General features: G+C 32.8%; 1 protein-coding gene across 2 annotated transcripts in view; it reads right to left on the bottom strand.

The window, feature by feature from the left end:
- The window catches only part of RapGAP1 (Rap GTPase activating protein 1), a gene marked incomplete at its 5' end in the record, with an annotated part of 482,599 nt that overhangs the window by 16,699 nt on the left and 444,798 nt on the right, over positions 1-21,102 (bottom strand). For both annotated transcript variants that reach the window (XM_067049017.1, XM_014438469.3), the window contains 1 exon segment: positions 10,022-10,249. In XM_067049017.1, the coding sequence (XP_066905118.1) occupies positions 10,022-10,249 (228 nt within the window).

The following is a 21,102-nucleotide window of genomic DNA, read 5'->3' as shown; positions in this document are numbered from 1 at the left end:
AACACTACTCCATGTTCATATCCTAAAGTAATCCCAGAAAGATATAGATTCAATGTGTTTTTACTTATAAGTGTAAGTCAAAACTTACAGGTATATATAGCTGATTTGCTTGAATAATGGTACATCTTTAAAATTTTATCTTAAAGAATACATTGTGATTTTAAAAGTTCCCAATCATTCATATAATAGTGGTGATTCAGTTTTTTGCAGATTACTTAGACAGTTATGTTTTTGTTAAAATATTTTTATATTTAATTATCTCTTTATATAAGTTATTTTATATTTAAATGACAACTTTTTGTTGGATATTTGTTCTATTGGTGGATTATGTGATCTTGTACCCTATGCCTTTTCTATAATAATTGATTAAATTCACCCATCTATATAAATATTTTCTAAAATGCGATTAATTTCATTAACCAAAGACATTTCTAAAAACAAAGAGCTGGAATCAAACGAACCCATCCTCCATTCTTCTCTGGAGTAGATGTTGTGAGGTCATTGGAAGAAGAAGGAGGCCATTGGACAAGAGTTGCAATTGTACCTTGTGGGCCATGGGAGAGTTCTCAGGCAAGGATCTGCCTCCCCCCGTATTGTCAGTTTTTATACTGGCCTCTTAGTCATCCACTTTTCTCATTATTTCAAGTGTTGTTTATTAAAAATAATAATTAATTTTAATTATGGAAGATTAATTTTGATGTTAGAGATTTATAACATCTCCTTTAAACCATTCAAACTTAATACCAATTTCTTCATTCATTGCAGTTTCAAAATTAACATAAAATTACCTCTAGATAACCTCTCCTCATCCACTTTTAGAAGTCAGAAATGACAAGGCATCGGTAAATAAAAAAAAAGTTTCAAAATTAACGAATTATTTTAATATATATATGCATTCTCATTTGAAAGAAGATTTTCTGGTAATAATGTCATACAGTATGATTCATTACAAAAAATCATATAAATCCTTATTTGAACTGACTTTGGGTGGTTTTCAGAAAGAAAAGACTTCAGTGTATTTTATATTTTTATTTAGTACTCTTGCACTAAATTTTTCTAAAACAATTTACAAAAACTCGAAGTTGGATGTGCCTCTCAAGACATTAGATAAATATAACCACAATGAAGTAAGTTTAGAAGAAATATCTAAAATGTCATTTCAATAATGTTTATGTGAAAATCTTAAATAGGATTTTTTTTCTTACTATTTTTGGAAATATTATATTTTTGGCAAATAGTTGACATTTGTTGAAAAAAAAAATGATTATTTAAATTAAAAATATTAATATTTACATACAATAATTATTTGTCACAGCTGAATTGGAGTTAGTAGTACGTCTGACCACTGAGCCACCTCGCTCAATATATACATACATATGTACATATATATATATAAAAATATAAATAGTTATTACAACATAACAGATCTGAATGAGGGTACAGACGAACGTAAAGACGATTGCATCGCCAGTTGAGCGTTAAACGACCCATTGTTTCCTTCCTATTATTTGTTTTTACAACATTACACTTTTTTGTTTAATTAATGAAGCTCGCAATAGGACACAATAATGAACGGTTTGAACAAGTGAATCAGTTTTTTTTTAAGAATTACATAAATCAAATGAATTTCTACAACAAATTAGTTATAGTTGAAAGGTAACAATATAAACTTTATATACTTTTATTACGAGGAGATTAAAAAAAATGTATCATAATCATTGATTTTTCAATTTTAAAAACGATGTTAGATAATAAATTTTATTTTAATATGTCGTCATTATATAGGTTTAATTGAACAAAACTTCTACGTCAAACGATTCGTTTAGTTGTAGATGCAATATTATGTATATGGCACAATTGAATCAAGGACAAATGCAACTAAACTTTGAAGCCTAAAACCTTTTGAGCTTAGGCTGTAAAGTAAAGTTCAATGAGGGGAAATGTTCCCCCCTCCAAATAACTTCGGGCTCCCTAAAATAGCTACCATCTTGATGCTTTAAAAGTTTGATTTCTCTTAACTATTTTGCTAGGCTAGAGTTTATAATATTTATATAGTCATTTACGAATCGCAATACGAAGAAATAACAATAAAACTATCTCTAAAAAAAGCCACAGGAATAATTATTTTTAGACGATATTCACAACATCGGCAGAAATCTATTATTGTTATTTATAAAACGCTTGAGGGATAAGTAGAAGGCCACAAGAAGGAGTAATTATTTTCCCTCTTTAACAAGCGCATGAATACTTGAAAGTTCTTAAACTTAAGTTTTTAATCTATGTATATAGGTTATCTCTCAACAATTTATTAAACATTTTTGTAAGAGAAGATGAATTTTTAGTCACTATTCTTCGATTCAATATGGTGGTACAGCACGCCGATCCCTAATTTCTTTTTTCGTACCCTCCATTGAAAATAAGGAATGATTAGATATAATGATATCAGTTTAGAATGTGCTTCCTTTTTCTACCCATGGGTATTTTAAGGGCTAAGTCGAGTGTACACTATGTGCAGAGTCAATGGCGTTTGCGCATTGAAACTATGTTGAGCGGTGAGGGTCCGCTTTGCGAGAGGTGTTCGACCTCTAAGTCGGATTGCGGTGTTACTGTTAAAAAGTTTAATAAAAACGAGTAGCGCAGTATTGAAAAAAAAAATCAGTAAAATCGACTAACATTGACAAAAATGGCCAAATTTGGGAAACGGTGTGAATGCCGCCACTCCCATCCTCCGTGGTTGCCTTACTTAACATTTACAACATTCACTTAAACCGAGTATTGGTCCATGTACTATGAGCCACAATCTTCTAAAGAGATCTTAACACCAACATTGGAAAGTGGATAAAACAGGGAATTGGCGTGAAAGGTTTAAAAGTGTACGATGATTTATAGAAATGTTACAATTCTTATGAATCTAGTTTCCAAAAGACAGAATAATTTTATGAATTTTTGCTAAGAATTAAGTGTAAATGAACAACCTTCTATATCTAAAACTGCAATCAAATAAAGTTAGATCTGGATGGGCAGTGAGTGAAAAAATAGAATACAAAAGTAAATAGTACACTATTCTCACCCATTCCAATGATAAACATTCCTCTCTCAAAGGCTTACCCTTCATTTATATGATAGAATACCTGAAGCAGTTCTTCCATGACTCCTGAAGTAAGTTATGATCCTATCACGGCTGATTTATTGTTCCAGAAGAGGAGACAAGATCCGCACATGTATAGGAAGGGCAGGATATTTAATACTGATATGGAGACACAAGAGTCAGCGTGAGAAAAGTCCTGGGAACTGGACTCCAGCGGGGGCGGACTGGTTATGGAGACTCCAGCTGTCCCCTGGAAGGTCTTCGGTCAAACACCTCGCATACACTAACCTTCATATACTAACACACATATCCCTGCAGAACATTAGGTCTAAAGGATTTAAAAGTTGCATCAAAGAAGAATTACTTTTTAGTTCTCTTTTGATATGTATAAGTAAGTGCAGGAGTGGGTAGCTCATTGGTGAGGTACTATTAATTCCAAGGACCCGGCTACGAATCCGGCAATAGCAGATAATTATTTTGAGTTTCACTGTAGCCGTGAATCATCCCTGTGGGTTTAGGAACCCTCCCCAGGGTACACCCAGCCTCATCAACCACCAAATCACCTTCTTGCACAACTATTGATCTAGTAACATTACTTCCTTACTAAGTACTACATCCCTAATTCTTCATTGGTTATAGCGGTACTAATTTAATTTTTTTTATACATAATAAATCAATTCAGGGATCGATTACTATCGCGTAATAATGGAATATTTCAAATGCTTCTGAAAACTGAATTTCATCTAAATGGAGTGCAGAATTGAAGAATGGTATTTCATTACTTTCGTAGGTAACAGAGTGCAATCAAATGGTTTCGAACCGTTATATAGGTTTTCATTACGCACGAAATTACAGCTATTATTCAACTGACCACAACCATCGATTGAAGTATTACATAATATCGATTGGCTGATCGAAATCGAACTTTTTTAACTCTCTAATAATAAAAAAAGAAAGAAAATTAAATAAAAAATGAGAGATAAACCTTCATTGCTACATGTTTTCTTACAATTTATGTTCTTTGAAGTTTCAATTTTCAATAATTGATATTCAATTCAATTGAAAAAACTAACGGTCAAAAGTTTAAGATCATACCAATTTTTTGAGTATATTCATACCATTTTGGCTAAAATAGGTTTTAAAATTAAACTTTATTACAAAAAAAAAGTACTTGATGTACTATAAAATAATACAATGTTAAAGAAACATTATAAAAAAGATCTGTAACTGGTGAGCTAGAGTCAATGTACTTAATGTTTTTTAATTATTCAATGAAAATTACCCACAAGCCTTTAACCTTGCAATATTCCGCATATTAACTCACTTTAAATAGTTTCCATACCAAAAGGTTTTTATTAAATAATTAATGATTGAAATCGATTAATAAAGTCTATTACGTTTTTTGTTTTTTATATTCTCATAATTTTGATCCGAATAATTGACAATGATTTACATCGTTCGATAATGAAAAAAGTGATACTTCTTGCTTAATTTATAGAAAATACAGATACAAAAAAAAAAAAAAAAGTTAGATAATTTTGGAAATTATACAATAATAAGTAAAAAAAGTAAACATATTTTTCTTTTGCATTTTTCCCATAACTCTTATCTAATTGATATAAATATGGTCCATATAAAACCATTAGCGTCCTTGTTCGTAGTATTTAGATTGCTAACTAACCAAAGAAATAACAAATATTTTATGGCGCCCAAATGTGAAAGCATCCATTGTTTTAAGTTATGTATGGGAAGCAGTCTGAAGAAAACTGATCTTATTGAAAATTGATCTACAATTAGCAATGCAAATTAAGTTTAGAATTTGTTTAACATTTAAAGTGCAATAGAGATATTTTTTATGCTAAAGTGTATATGCATCAATTTTTGATAATCTATTACTTCTCCAAGAAAGCCGAATTGGACCTTGAAGCATAATACTGACCACAAGATTACAGTTATCTACTAGAATAAGACCTAGCCTTACCCCCCGGACGACACAATGCTCGCTGCTGTTCCGCTCATCATAAAACGCCACCCGCGTACACAGGCAATTTCGCCGAAGCCCATTGTGAAGGAGTGTAAACTTTTGTCCCGTTCGAGAACAATCGGCGAGCGCTGATGCAGTCACTCTCACAATACCCCTCAGGCTTTTGTGTCCTCGTTGCACTCTTTTTTTGTTTGACCGGGGCGCTTCTTTCTTGTTTGTTGTTGTTTTTTATCTTGTGTGCACTCAAAGGGACTTCATAGGAGCCGGGTTTTGTCACCAATAATTCAATTTGCCTATATTGAATATCATAAAAATTCAAATATCTGCTCGCTTTCTTGAAAAAAAAATGTATATTAAGAAGGACGTTCATTAATCTCGGATTTGGAATTATATTTTATATTTGACATTATAATTCAAGATCAAAATTAATCATAAATTTACTTTTAGAAAATGACGAAGTCTATAATAAATCTGTATTATATTTGTTAAGTCATAGCTGTGCCAAGCTTTTAATGGATTTAAAAGGCGTAACTTCTTAAGTATTACTGAAAGTTGGCGTGAACTACAAATATTTCGTTGTACGTTGGGTTAAATTTTTATATTGCAAAATGTTAGATATCTTTCTGATATAAATTCTGTTTAAATTTTACTAATACTTCTATTAGTATATTTTGTACTTTACCTGGTCTGGAAAATTATTTTTGGATGAAACAACTGTATTATATTTTTAGCCTGTATTTTTGAGAACTTTCTAGTATTTTAATTGAATGTCACACATTTAAACTAATTAGCATCAATAACAATTCAAGTAAAAAAGCGAAAATCTGAAAACATACAATTTGTTGAATTAGCTCTTTTTTAGGAAGATCAGCGTTAGAAATAGATGATTAATTTATTAAACTATCAGTATGGAAATTTCAAAGACTTACAGTTATATAAGAATATAACTTTACATAATTTTAAAGTACCCGAAGGGAGAAGATTCTGGAGGAAATTTTGGAACAACCCTACTGGGAGGGCGAGTCGGGGAATTCCAGCCCTTTGTAGTGGAGATGATGTAAAGGGATTTTATTCAGGATAGGAGCTGCCCTTGGGGATTTATAGTGCTACTTATCCCCAGGCTAAGGAAAGGGCAGGGGAGTAGTAAATAAAAGCTAAGTATCTTGTTTTGGTAGGGCTGTTCGATGTCTGCCTAAAGGTCGTCCTTTATCGCTTCCTATCATCTTCAGGCCACATCCCGATAACCGAGACCCTTTATGGAATGTGATAGCGGTGGGGTTATTTTTGTTGTATTATATATTAATTTATTGTATAGTTGAAGTTTACGAGGATTGTTCGTAGGGGGGGATGGGGGGGGGGGGGTAAAGGTAAATGATCAATAAAGTATGCTACAGAATAATGATAATGGCTGAATGTTTTAGAATGCTTTAATTTTTTTATGAAACTATCCTAGACATTAGATTAGGTAGCGGTAATTGAAAATTATTTAAGTATGTGTAAAAATTAATTAATCCTCATTTTTTGAGCACTTGAAAAAAAAGTTAAAATATAAAGTTTTTTTTTTTTTTAAGTTTTTTTATTCCTTACCCTTTGTAGTAAACGTATAACTTTCTGCCTTACAGTATACTTTCATACTACTAAATTCATTCCTGCCGAACATATCCCTAACCTAGTTCTAGACAAACGACTAACTTGGAACCTTCGTACAAGACTGATAAGAGAGGAAACTACTCGTTGTTTCAGATTATTAAAACACTTACTAGACAAACGGTCTAAACTTCCATCTAGTTACAAATATGTACTTATGGAGTTCAGCTTTGAGGTTTCACCATCTAATTCTTCTCGTATCCAATCGTTATAATCCAAAATCCTTCGTAAAATCCTTAATGCTCATTTGTCTCTTTCAAATAAAGCTTTCATCAGGACTTAAACATTCCATGTGTTACCGCTTTAGTCAGAACCAGATACCAGTCCTTCCATAACAAACTCCCTTACCATCCGAACCCACTTGTTTCGAGCCTCCACCTTCATTACCTGATGATGATCCTCCTAGGCGTCTAAAAAGAAGTTGGCCTCGAGATCACACAACTTTCACTTATCATTGGTTTATTTAAATTTCTGTTGCTATGTTGAAATACTTCATAAAGTATTAATCTATGTTTATATATGGCTATATACATTTTAAACTCCTTACACTGGAAGGAGTATACACTCCATGGTAGAAGAAGAAGATAAATTTTATTTTATATCTATTTTAGTTTACAGTAATAACGAATTTTCGCATTGCTATCTTTTCCTAACTTAAATTATACAACTTATTATTTTTTTTTTATATTAACTATATGTTGAAAATCGAAAATAAAATTTAATTTTGTTTATTTTTACTCTGAGTTGTTAATTCTACGACATCAGTATCTAGTCTTATTTGCATCGTTATTACATTATTTACGAATTGATTTTATTTTATTACTCTTCAATTATTTTTTTTTTAAATAATTATAAAATTGTAAATAGTTGAAGGTATTTTTTGCAGGAGACTGAACCCCCTCATAAAAATTGTTAAAATAACCATTTAAATCCCACCATTACAATTTAGTAATAAAGATATATATATATATAAATTAATTTCATGCAGTTACCTTAAATACTACGTGTCTTAATAATGGCTACAAATATTATTTACTACATCATTATCATTTTTCTGCAGGTTAAGAATTTTATTTATAACAAAATTGTTTATCCTTATTAATTTATATATATTAATTTTCAAAAGATATTACATTTAATAATAGAAGAAAAATAAATGTTTCCGTCAGAAAATAATTTATATTAGTCGCATTTAGAACCTTTCTTTTGTTTTATTGTAACGATTACAAGCCGAGAAAATAATGCAGCTGTTAAAAGTACTGATCTGTCAATTTATAAAAACTATTTTCAAAATTTATTTAGGAAGTCAAAATTTAAAATGAATCATTTTTCAAAATATGAAATACAGTTCAGATTGATACTATATGGGATTGGATAAATCTTGTGCTTCCTTGCAGCCTTTTAAGGCCCTTTGAAGGGTTTACAACTACAGACCTTTCAAGGCTCGAACGTAGTGACCTTGGTAGTCGATACCGTTACTTGGACCGCTGTGTCTCGTTACAATAACCTCTGATACAGTTCCAAGCTACTTAACCTGTTACTAACAATACTTCTAGTTGTCAGTACAATAAATGTTGGATTTGCAAACAGGTTTTCTTTACCCTAAAATTTCAAATGATCTAAATATAATATTATTATAATCGACATGAAATCTGATATAATTGTTGAGATTGACAGAAATAAAAAAAGATTTCTCACAGAAATTTGTATTTTCGATTATTGAAAAATCTTCCTTTTTTTTTTTGTAGTTATAACGTTAGTTGGGAGATGCATAGAGACCATTGTTCAGTTTATAGGAAAATTTCTGAATTATTCATTGAAATCCCGAGTTACACCGAACTAACATTTTCTATTAAATTTTGAGATACATATCTTACAGGTTGTAGTCTTTTCCACGGGCCAAGAGTAATCTGGTAAACAAGAATATAAGAACTGCGGGTTAGAAGGCATCCTCTCTTTCTAGGGGTTCTACGAATAAGTGTGGATCAGCCTTTATGTAGGCTGGGACGTCTAGAATGGCACAATGTTTGTCTCTAAAATTATAATAATAAGACAGTTGAAACGTGCTAACAAAAAGCGTTGCGTTTCTAATAGGATGGGTAGAGAGGTAAAATATCCAATGAACAAGAATATTTGTTAACGTTTTTATAATAAATAATTTAGTGAAACGGTCAAAATCCCTGGCACTAGGAAGCTTAAATCCATAAATCAGCTAGGGTATTTAAATCGACCAAAGAAGCCAGTAAGTTTGAATAACAGATTTAATTCATTTCTTGAAAGGTTCATCAAGATGTCAAGTCATGTTTACCAGAAACACTTGTAGTAGCTATTTCGAGCAGAAGCTCACAACAGCCTGTGTCCCTAACATTTTAGCCCAGCCCCCTGAAAAAAAAACGGTTTTGAATAATTCACCAACTGAAGATATGAAGAAAGGAATTTTTCAGCTCTTGGCATCACTGAGCCGATCTTCTGATTTTCCTCTTTACAGTTTCTCCAATTCGCCAATTTTGTGAATTTGACCCTTCCTAAATAATTTTATTTTATTGTTTTTTCCCCCTTCCTTTTCTTATTGTTTATTTACTATTCGTTTTTAGTTAATATATCCTTGATACCTATTGCCCTTGAGTGTGACAGAATTTATTAAACGGTTTTATTTAGCTCACCCCGTTTGTTTTATTTATTATTTTTCCAATAAAAGATTAAAAAAAAAAAAAAAAAAAAGAACCTTCGTGAAAAGTAGAGAACATTTTTAATTTCCAGTCCCCCAAAGAGTAATTGTTTTCATTACAAGTAAGCATATTTGTAAATTTCTTTCTTCCACTAATTAAACATAGAATGATTTAGTGAAGATCGAGAAATTTATAGTTATACTATCATAATAAAGCAAATATAATGTAAGAATTCCAGGTCTCGTGGTCCAAGGTCCCATATAAATGCTGATTTTTAAAATGTATAATAAGCGTGTGTTTCCTCATCATCCACCAAATTACCAACAATTCTTGACTATTTGATAGTCACTTCTCAAAAGAATCAGGTACTCTGTCCCTTTAAAACTTAAAAAAGATATCTTAAAATTAGATATTAATTTATGTGTGCCAACTTCAGAAATGTTCACAGATGATGGATCATATAGTAAACAAAATGGTAATAAAAATGTAGGAAAAAAATGTTATATGATGTATACTGGAAATTCTTTTGGGAGAAAAAATGTTTACTTGAATTTCCTTTACTTCCAAGACAAGCTATAAATCCATCGATTTTTTTTTCTTTATTTTGATATAGAAAGTTGATTTTTTACTGACCTGCCCTAAGAAGTGGTGCCTATAGTAGGTAGGCTCCGGGGAGGGAATCGCCTCCGGACCGGACTGGCTGTTCCTTCTATCCTCTCCCGTGTCGCCCCAGTAGCCCGCCGGAGGGAGGACTAGACTGGGATACGGGCCTGGAGTCTCCAGCAGCCGCTCCAGCACCTCTCTGCTAGAGCTGCTCGTGGAGTCGCTCCTCTCTGCAGCTCGTCGTTCTTCTCTGGAGCTCTATAACAATATCACTTGTCTTAACAAATAAATTTCACATGTCTAAAAATAAAATAAACTACTTATTTAAAAGAATCAGTCTATTCAATAGCCATTTTTTTTTTATCCTTTCACACTCCTTTTAAACAAATCACATCGTTACTTTAACCCTTACTCACAAACGCAGGATATCCTATCCAAGAGAATTCTTTGATAATGTTAAATTTATCTTGGAGGATAACATAGTTAGTCCGTTCCACGGATCGACAGGAATCGTGCAAACAGGATTAAGAGAATTTCAAGTAGACCACGCTCCCTTTGAAAGGACCAATAAAAGTCGGGCCACACTTGTATGCAATCTGAACATATTTGTTCAAAATCAGAAGTGAACAAGCACTGTGGCTGGTTCATCTTTGACAATGTTCATATGCCAAATATGGAGGGCCGTTTGTAGCCGAGAGTGTTAGAACGCCAACTTTGACTGCCTCGTGACTGCACCGGTAGTATCCTGTGTGGGGGATTGACTTTCAAATATGGAAGTAAACACTGCAAGTAAATATTTGCCAATTGGCTCAGGCTAAAAACGAGTAAAATGCGGCTAAGCCATTGTAACGCCTAACAGAAAGGCATATAGGCACAATCTTTCAACACCTATCATGTGAACTTTCTTTTTACTCGAATTCTCTCGACCTAGAACAGACTATATTTCGCAGTTCACTTTGACAAGCTTCTATGAGCGTATGAGAACTGCATATACGAGTAGATCTTGATAACTCCGATATTTTCTTGACTAAAACTCTAAACTTTCGATTTATATCAGAGCCCTTATACATACTTGGTCGGAGTTGAACTTTGGAGATTGGTGGAAACAATCAAGAACCTCCTGAATTCCACTTAAAGAATACAAACCTCTACCAAGAATCCGTAATAGTCCTTATAATATCCAAAATTAAATTGTCCGTAAAGACATTGGACAGTTTTAATTAATTTAATTTTAATACAATATTTTAAATACAGAGCCTATAAATGACCTTATTTGTTTAAAAACCAAGATTTATACAAACGCAAATTCACAAAACAGCAGCCATCCCAATTTACTTCCGATGACTCTCCAAGGCACCAGAAAAGAATTAGTAATGTACAATAGTTATTGTGGAACTACCAACGTGTTTTTTTTTTTCAGTTTTTTCATGTGGTGAAGTTCGAGTCAACACTAGTTTTGTTAGAATATAAACATTTCACAATGAAGTTGAAAATAAACCAAGTCCATTTAACCATTTGTTTAAAAGTATCAATTATCACGTCTCAATTTGTATATCAGAGTTTGTTTTAAAGTTTAATTAACTAAGAATATGAGCCGTTCGAAAATTATAGCAAACAAGGACTAGATGATGTAATGGAGGGAGATGAGGAAACAGTAATGAATTGATGTCGAAGAGGTATTGGATCTCCTTGTTAACGGAGTTACCTCCAAGACTGAATAATACCACAAGTTTGTTCTGATAGAATGTCTTATTGTTCCTCTTCGGGAGTCTGCGCTTTGTCTTAGGCTCCTATTGAGAACCTCATTATGAAGTCATGAGTAAACTTATTTCACCGTCAAGACAGTGCCTTCTCAAGTAGCCAATAACCTTCTATATTTTAACATACATTCTTAACGTAGCTAAAAAAATATTAAATAATTGGGAATCCTAATATTTTTTTTCCCGAAACAATTGACTGTTAGGAAGGGTGGAGATGCATTTCATATCCACTGTATTTATGTATTCTTCATCTACATTATTATTGGCGCGACAAACCGTGGAGGTCCAAGGTCTCGCACGATGTACTAAGAAAATACATATATTAATAAAAAATAAATTATCATACTAATGATGAAATAATTTCTAGGCAGATTAGTACCATAGAAATTGGGATGAATTTCAGGCTAATTACAGTGTCACCGAATTTCAATTAGAGTATTGAAAATCCGTATACAAAGTAAGTAGGCATAGAAGTGATTTTGGGGTGTCTCAAATTTTTACTTCTTTATCATAATTTTTTTCATTTTCATGCACTTTCCAAAGAAAAATGACGGAATCATACAACTTAAGTTGCAGAGTTTAACCTCCACAAAAATAGGGCTAACCAGTACAGTAAATGGCCTAAAATACAAATAGTAATATACCAACAGGAATAATATATTAAAAATTATTTTTATAAATTAGTATAGCACAGTAAGTAAGCGAGAAATATTACATTTTATAAAATTCACAATTAAAAAAAATGAACATTATAGATTATTAAATATCATAAAACCATACATCATATTCAGAGGACAGCTATCCAGATCTAAGTTGAAGGCTTCAGGTTACATATAAAAATGAAAGTCGAATTCCGTGGGTACTTGATGTATGGAGATACTAGTCGCGCGTCGGACGAATATACGTAAATGAAACCAAGAGATTGGCTGGAAATATTTGGAAGTAAGATCATCACCCGAAGGTAACAAGAGTTCCTCAAGTCCACCTATCATTACGCAAGAGCCCCGCTTGTCCAAAACAGATGTGCCTCAGGAGGAGTAATAACCTCGAAGATTTGCCATCAGGGCAGTCTATTCTGCTACGTGAAGCTATTCCGTGTCTCCTTTCTACGTTCCGGACATAAAAAAAAAAAATCCGAGATCAACGTTCTTACTTAGACTGCTCTCGGAACGAGGAAACGGACGTTGGCGCCTTACGTCATGACCACGCGAGTAACGTTTCTATAAAGAGTTCAATTAAAATACAACCGAGCTGAAATTGAAGATAATTTAATTTTATATTTATATATCGAGTTTCATCGAAATCTTTTCTCGCTTAAAAGATTAAATTCGTTTATGCGTACCGACCTTAAATACGTAATTTCAGTTTTGTAGGAGTTTCGTTTTCGAGTTGGGCTGTTCACATACGCCCAGACCATTTTGCGAAACTAGGTTATATGCAGGAGACCTTCAAAACATCAAATTACTTTCTTTTTAAGTTTCGAATTAAGAGTTCAAAACAGCCATAGATATGCACCTGTTGCTTGTTGTTGTGGTTGTTTATCTATCTGCTATTTAAATACGAATGACCTTAACTGCTAACTTAGGAGTAGTTAAGATTTTTTAATAGTAACTATTACTCGAATTATTTTTAACAGTTTAAAAAACTTATAGTTAATATTAATTAATATAAATTAATAGTTCTGCCAATCTCTGTTGGAAATGCTTTAAAAATTGATCAAGTTTAAGACAAATAACATAATTCAAATTAAGGATCTATTTAAACATTACCATAAATGTAGTCAAATTTGATAAGAGTGAGTAATATTAAGTTCGAATCCGGCTGGGCATAAAATTATTTTCTGTTACAATGTAGCCGGGAGTCATCTCCTGTGGGTCCTGGAGCCCTCCTGGGGTCCACCCAGCCTCTTAAATTGGGTAAAAAACTGGCGGTCAAGCTTGACACTGATCGAATCACCTCCTTGCACAATCGTTGGTCTAATAAGAGTACTTTCTTACAAAGTACTGAACCCCTGACCCTTCATTTACAGATCATCAACCCCTTAGCAGTATAGGTTTAAATTTAATTTTGATTAAAACTCAAAAAATGTAATACTTTAAAAAATTCACGTAAACTTGGATTTGAAAGTTTCCTCGATCCTCTGACAATTAATTTTATAATAGATAAGTAAGAGTAAAAAGTTGTATTTAACATTCGCCCTGTTTAAAAAGAAATAAAGAAGCAGATTCGTTCCTTTATTATATCTGGATTACCGAAATATTTTACAATTTACAATGTTTTGGAAGAAAGTTGCAAATAGAATAGAAGCATACCAAAGAGATAGGCTCAAGAGGTATGAGATAAAGATGGCCATGGAGATAGCAACAGGTGGGATATATAACAATACAGTTAGTGGCCAGGGTCAGAACCGGAAGGACACACAGCCTGCGCACCGAATCGATTTCAGTGGCGGTAGAAGAGTACAATGTTGGCACCACTGCTGTAGCTGGATCTTTCTTTTGTAAGCCATTACTGTTTTCTCTTTGATGAGGAGTTCGAATCCGTTCTATAATAATACAATGAGAGATATCGCTAATTTCACTTGGCACATATTACGTAGCAGCTGATTGAAATGAAACAACAAAAGCTGACTAGGATAAAAGACGGACCACCCCAAGGCAAGCAGCAAACAGGACTTTGTCATTTTTATGATCAATATCTTGCTGTTTTACATATTAAATGACAGTCCGTATTTTGTTTGTAAAGGCTAATCGCAAAAAAACTTTCTTTGTACAACCCTTACATGGCCATTTCTGGCATATGGTGGTTTATCTTATAAATAACCAAACTATTTTAACCAAGTTGGTGGGTTTTCATTTTGCGGGTCAGCCAAGAAATAAAAGTCAATACCTACTAGTTTGGAATAGAACCGGTCCCGCTGCAAAAATGAGGTTAGGTAAGGTAAAGACTTTTTTTTTTTTTTTTTTTTTTTTTTTAAATTTTGTTTTTACCGATTTTGATAGTACGACTGATCTCGAGACTAAGTAATTTCGGTCACTTGCAATGTCGTATTTTGAAGGCATACATTTCCAAAACTGCAACCAATGTTTTGCTGTTATGGTCGATTATCATTGCACACATTAAAAAAAAACCTATAATCGAATTCTCCAAAGTTTACAAACATTCCATATGAGGCTCATGTCTTCATCATTGACAGCCACTTTAGTCTCCTTGGCTGGTCTTTTTACAAACAACTGTAATAAACTCAGACCCATGTTTAAATATATTGTGATATATGTTTATTAGTAGATGATATAGGAATCGCCGTAGTATCTTAAGTAGCTAATCCATAGTTTTATTTACCCAATACCGTTGAAAAAATGAAGTGCTCGTGGAGTGTCAAGGAACTAAAGATCTCGCACGCATCGAACTTTCTCGACACCCTCAACCCATTACCGACAGGATCACACAGGCTCTACCCTAACATTAGGTCCGCAACATACGAGGTACCATCATTATTGATACCCGAGGGGTCGGGAAAAAATGCAATCACCGGGCGAGGTAACATGCTTTCTTCCAGGGAAACAAAAGGAACATGATTGGCTATAATTAAGTAGCCATTGGGTGAAAGCAAAGGCCAGAACGTTCTGCCTTCGGACCTCGGGAAGTGTTGTCGATTGTGTAACAATTCTTCCTCTAGTCACGTGTGCTTCGCTCTATAATATGATAATTAGCACTAAATAAAACTAATTCAAAGGAATACATTTTAAAAAATCCGTCATAAAATTATTGCGCGTGTCAGACAACTTAATCTAAAAAATCGTATTTTAGGGTCCCTCGAGGTGAAAATAACAAATGTCAAATTTGTTTCAGCCAAGATCACAACAATTTAACAAATGATTACGAAGCTGGGTACATAAGAATGCGATCGGAAGAGATCGGGCGTTTTTGAGCTAGGCTGTCATACCAGATCAATGTTTTCCGAGCCTTCAACAGTTGAACAATCCAAGTTGCGTTTCAAATTACCCTGACCTACTCGTCTTTTATACCATGATATAATATCTTCCAGATGCTCTAATTCTTTAGAGACGAAGACATATACCCAAGCTGCAGGGGAGCCAAAGCCCCATTAGGTCAATAAGTTCTTACTTAGGTCCTAAGTCCCAACTTCTTTCCTGTCCTGCCCAATTTCCTTCCAGCTCTTCCTTTCCTTTCCACTTTATGTGATGCTCCGTAAAAGCCCTTCTATCTCGATCGATTTTAGTCAAACTATCTCAAGTCCGCTTACTGTTAAAGTACATCGTGATGAAGACTTCAGTTAAGTGCTTTCACTGTATGTACTATCAGTTTGTCCCATTTCATTATCTTTGTTAAAATGAATCCGTTACCAATAACTAATAAAAGACAAAAATAAATGTACTATTATTTAAACTTTCCATCAGCGCTAATTGACTTGATTATATTACAAAATAGTAAAACAAAAAAAAATGGATTTTTTAACAAATATAAAAATGTATATGTACAGTACATAACAGGAGAATCGACAACATATCAGTTTGGCTCTGCCGTGGTATAACGGGTACTGTGTAGCTCCTAGCCCTATTTCAATTTATAAATTTTATCAAAAGAAAATTCATGATTAAAGCTTTAATAAATAACTATTGTGTGGGAAGAGAAGTAGAAGGATTTGGGATGGAGAGGAAGAGGGAGAAAGATGAAGAGGGAAACGATGATTATAGTAGGGGGCAGCACACTAATGTATATGCAGAGTTTATTATAGCCAACTACAGTTAGCACAGGAATTAGATTTATAATACTAAATATATCTGTAATTAACAGATATGATATGTAGTCAGAACCACTGTAGCATCGAGTCATTACACCTTTGTAATAGAGCTATAAATTATTATAGTTACTAAAATAAATAAATAAAGTAACAATGAACTTTGATTTCTAATCTTTTTTTTTTAATGATACTTTATTACTGAAGAACATTAGTACAAGCTGACACAATCAAGGGCAATGAGTATTAGAGCTCTAAGTGTTCACTATATATACAGGATAAAATAAAAAAATATGTATATATATTGAACAAAATGGAAAGATGGCAATAATAATAATAACAAAGAAATATTACTGCTGTAATAATAAGTAAATCAATATAATAATACTTGCATAAAAAATTACCTAAGGGGCTTTTGGAAAATCAACAATTGTTTGAAACATGTGATAAGCTAAAGAACTTTGTAGGACGGCTGTGATGTGAAGTTTATAGTTTAACTTCCACCATTAAAGTGCATATTAATAATAACATTTTTGAAATATTGTTTTCTAGATTTCTAATTTGAGCCCCAAATCGCGAACACTTATCTAAAATCTATGGCATTTTTCTACCAAATTACTAAAAGAACTAGATGTCATGCCCTAGGTGGCTTAAAACAGAGACAAAGAAAGTTGCAATTCATTATGTATGACAGGGCTATGGTAGCATGTTAGGACACTACAAAGGCATCCCAAGGGGACAAAGGATTCAGCTCACGGCGAAAAATGAGCCGTGAATTATAAAGCTCTCTGAGTCATTTGACCCATTTCAGAGGTGCTTAGGTCGTCGGCCCAACTCGACATCGATTTTTAAAAACTCTATTATTTATTCATACTTAGCAACGATATAAAATTTATTTCCGATGAGTAAATAGGGCGAGTGGTTATCTCGACAAATCGATGATTAATGGAAATAACGGCACGAAGCTGTAAATTATTAGTACTACTTTAATACTCACATATTAATTTAATTTTCAGCATTTTAAAATATATCGCCATCAAGTATATTTATGCATCAATGATTTTTATAAAAAAATATAGAGGCAGATAATTTCAATTAGTAATCAAAAAATGTAACAATGTTACATTTGGACAGCTGATCAGTAATATTAGCAAAATCCATAGAATAAAAACGGACCATAAGTGTTTGTAACATCTCATGAAACATGGAAACTGAAAAATGTAAAAACTCACCAAATGTGAAACCGGTTGTTAATTACATTGCATTATCATAAGGAGTCACTTATATAGTTTAATACCAACAATATCCCTTTAAAAATACAAATTTTCTAAAAGATTTTTTAATAATCTATGAAACCAGATCTAAAGAATCCGGTGAAGACAAAAACTTAAATTCACAATAGATTTTGTTTTATGGCTGAATACCTCATAAAATAATAAATACCGCTCACTTAGATAATATAAAACCATTAGTCACATATTTTTTATTTTATTAAATTTCCACAGACGATCAAAGTAATTTTATTTTTTCGTACTATTTTAGCTAAATAGATTTTTATAATACAAAAATATTTTTGATAGTTTAGGAAAAAAAAAGTTACTACGGGCTATCTCAACGTCTTCAGATTAAAATTGAGAACAATTTTCAGAAACTTGTAATCATTTAATTTTTACACCCACTGAACCTAGGTTATTTTCAAGCGTTAATTAAAATCTTATCATTTTCTGTAAAAATCATTCTATTAAATACAATGAAAATATAAGAAAAAAATATTTAAATTTTACGGCCGAAAGATCAGGTGAGATTGTGTCAAGTGGAGTGAGATTAGGCTACAGAATGTGTTATTAGTTTTACCATTCACAACAATGCAGCGGTATGTCGATATATATCGAATAATGTTGATTAAACACGTTACTTTCGTACAATTAATACTAATTATTTCTCTTTTTAAGACTATTTACCTACCTGTATAAAAAATGTTTTAATAGAATAACAAGAAAGAACCACTTATATACGATACAGAGCTTTTGAAAGGTATGAGGTGTGTGAATGTGCCTTAACTGAGCCCAGGACAACTGTAAAAAAGAATGTGGAGTAATTTTAAACTTTAACTACTTAATTTTTTTTTGTCCACCAAGCTACGAAGTTGAAATATGTATCTATCCTATTGCACTATATTCATCCGACTATGTTGATAAACAAAGAAATATAAAAAAATAAAACTTTCAAAATCTAACAATCTTACCTCATTTCATGGTATTATTATTTATAATAACAGTTTAAATATTGGTCACTAGAGGAAGAATTTTTACATTAAATGGTGAAACAAAGTTTATTTGTAAGTAAAGGAATTTTATTTAATTGTGATTTAAAAGAACATTTGTAATTTCTTCGTTAAGTTATATTAAAAATATAGGTAGTAACACATAAATGTTTGTAGTTTCATTAAGTCATGTTACAAATATTGGATAGTCATGCTGCATCAGATATTTATGATATGTAAATATTTTAGGTTGGTCAAAAAGTCAATAAAATGTTTGTGACCTTTTTTCATTAACATGAACCCTAAAGGTATCAAAATTCGAACAGGATTGTTTCTTGTTATGACTAAATATTTTTTATATATAATATCAGAATATAAAATAGAAGATCCGAAGGACAAATGGTACTGGAGAATGTTGAAATGATACTCCGTGGTGGTGAAAGTGGCGAAGGTTCACGGCCAACGGGTAGGTCCCTTCTAAAGTTCAACAGGACTCCAGTCAGGGTGCCATATTGACAACACGATACCACCATTAGGTCTCAGGTACTTAAGAGTTATTGTCTCCTTGTTCCCAAGTGGCAATTAAGATTCTGATCGATAGTCGATACAGATAGCTGTGTTGGGAAAGGATTGATAATTGTGAAAGAATTCGATTATTTCTGGTACATTATCGACTATTGTCTTGTTAGCAACGTTTAAACATATTAAACTGCAAACAATGGTTACATAACTGAATATTATATATTTTAGTAGTGAGAAATGGCGTATTTGGGGCACGGAGCGAATTTATTTTTGAGATCCTCCTCTCACAAAAATAAAGTAATAATGGTAGTTTGTAAGTAAAAAAAAAACAACATTCAATTATCATTCTACTTTTTGAATCCCAGTAAACAAGTTGTTGAATTCAAACTATGATAAGTGATCAGCAAAAAATATTGAGAATTTTATTTACGTCCTTTTTATTGCGCAATTCACTCGAAAAAGCTAAAAGCCCATCGCAGTGAATAGCAAATAATAACTGTCCTATTGTGGTGGAGTTCCGAGCGAACCCTTCGGATCACAGCAATTACAACTTGCCAACCCTCCACATTACTCCCGACAGCTCATTGCTCTAACTTCCAGCACCAGCCAACAGGGACTGCTATTTCGAGGGGTGGCTCGGCAATGGAAATGATTTATGGCAACAAACAAGTATCTACTAAGTAATAAGTCAGTCCGGAAAAAAAGGATCCACGTGCCGCACGGTGTAGCCTTGTCACAAGTGAAGGTGAGTTTGTACTGTACTTTTTTATGTTAACAAATAGCAAGTGTTAAAGCCACTGACATGACTTACTATCGTGAAAGTGCTGTCACATTAGGCCTGATCGTATAGTGGATAGGCTCTTATGTGTAGTGTATGATAGTCGCAGTCATAAAATCATTTTCTATCGTGTAGTACTGTCGCACTAGGTCTGCCTTGATAGTTTATAGTACATGTAATGACAATGAAGCTACTGTTATTTTACAATCACATGTATGCTACAGTCTTATATTTGTGTTTAGATTGTTTCTTTAAACTTGAGATGGGTTTTATTTAAATTTTTAACCCAGTAATAGCATTAGGCGTTTATTGTAATGTTCATTTTTTTACTGATAGTCAATAGGTTTAGGTAAGATTTACACCGACCCATTGTTATACTGCCATGACAGTATTAAGACGACAGAAAACGATCCTTGAACCGACATACCTTATTTAAAAATTTCTTTTAATCTACAGACAAAAGAACTCTTTTATACTCAAAGATAGTTGTTTTTAGAATAGCTTTTCAACGATAGTTGTTCACCTTTTACTATAAGATACTGGAATAAATCCATTTCAAAAAGCTTCGAAACCAATTTATTGACAACTCGAAATCTCGTCCAAACGATTGATAGTATAACGCAGGAATACGTAAGCCCGAAGCACATTAGATGCCATCAAGCCATCTTTCAGTATAACCTTGCTATGTCTTCCCTTTCACATCTGCAGCCGAGCCTCTCGTTCTTCGGCCTTCTTCGTTACGAGATCCATCGAACACGCGCTAACATTTAGTCTGTGAACCTATGACAATGGGAATTTCGACTTTCATGAATAGTAAATGACCTCTCCGATAGTGAATATTCGACAATTAGAGATACAATCCTATTGTATCATCTGGAAGGTACCTATTGATGGAGTGAAATTCTATTCCGCAATCACAATGGAGTGAAACTTCTCCTATTGTTAACTAGTTGTAAAAATATTTTGGATAAAGAAGGGTGAGACGATCGAAAACTCAATCGTGATGTTCTCAAAGTCCTTTAGTAC

The sequence above is a fragment of the Halyomorpha halys genome, unplaced genomic scaffold, assembly GCF_000696795.3.
Source record: "Halyomorpha halys isolate HHAL.00 unplaced genomic scaffold, Hhal_1.1 Scaffold58.1, whole genome shotgun sequence".
Classification (NCBI taxonomy): domain Eukaryota; kingdom Metazoa; phylum Arthropoda; class Insecta; order Hemiptera; family Pentatomidae; genus Halyomorpha; species Halyomorpha halys.
This window is presented reverse-complemented; position numbering and strand designations above follow the sequence as displayed.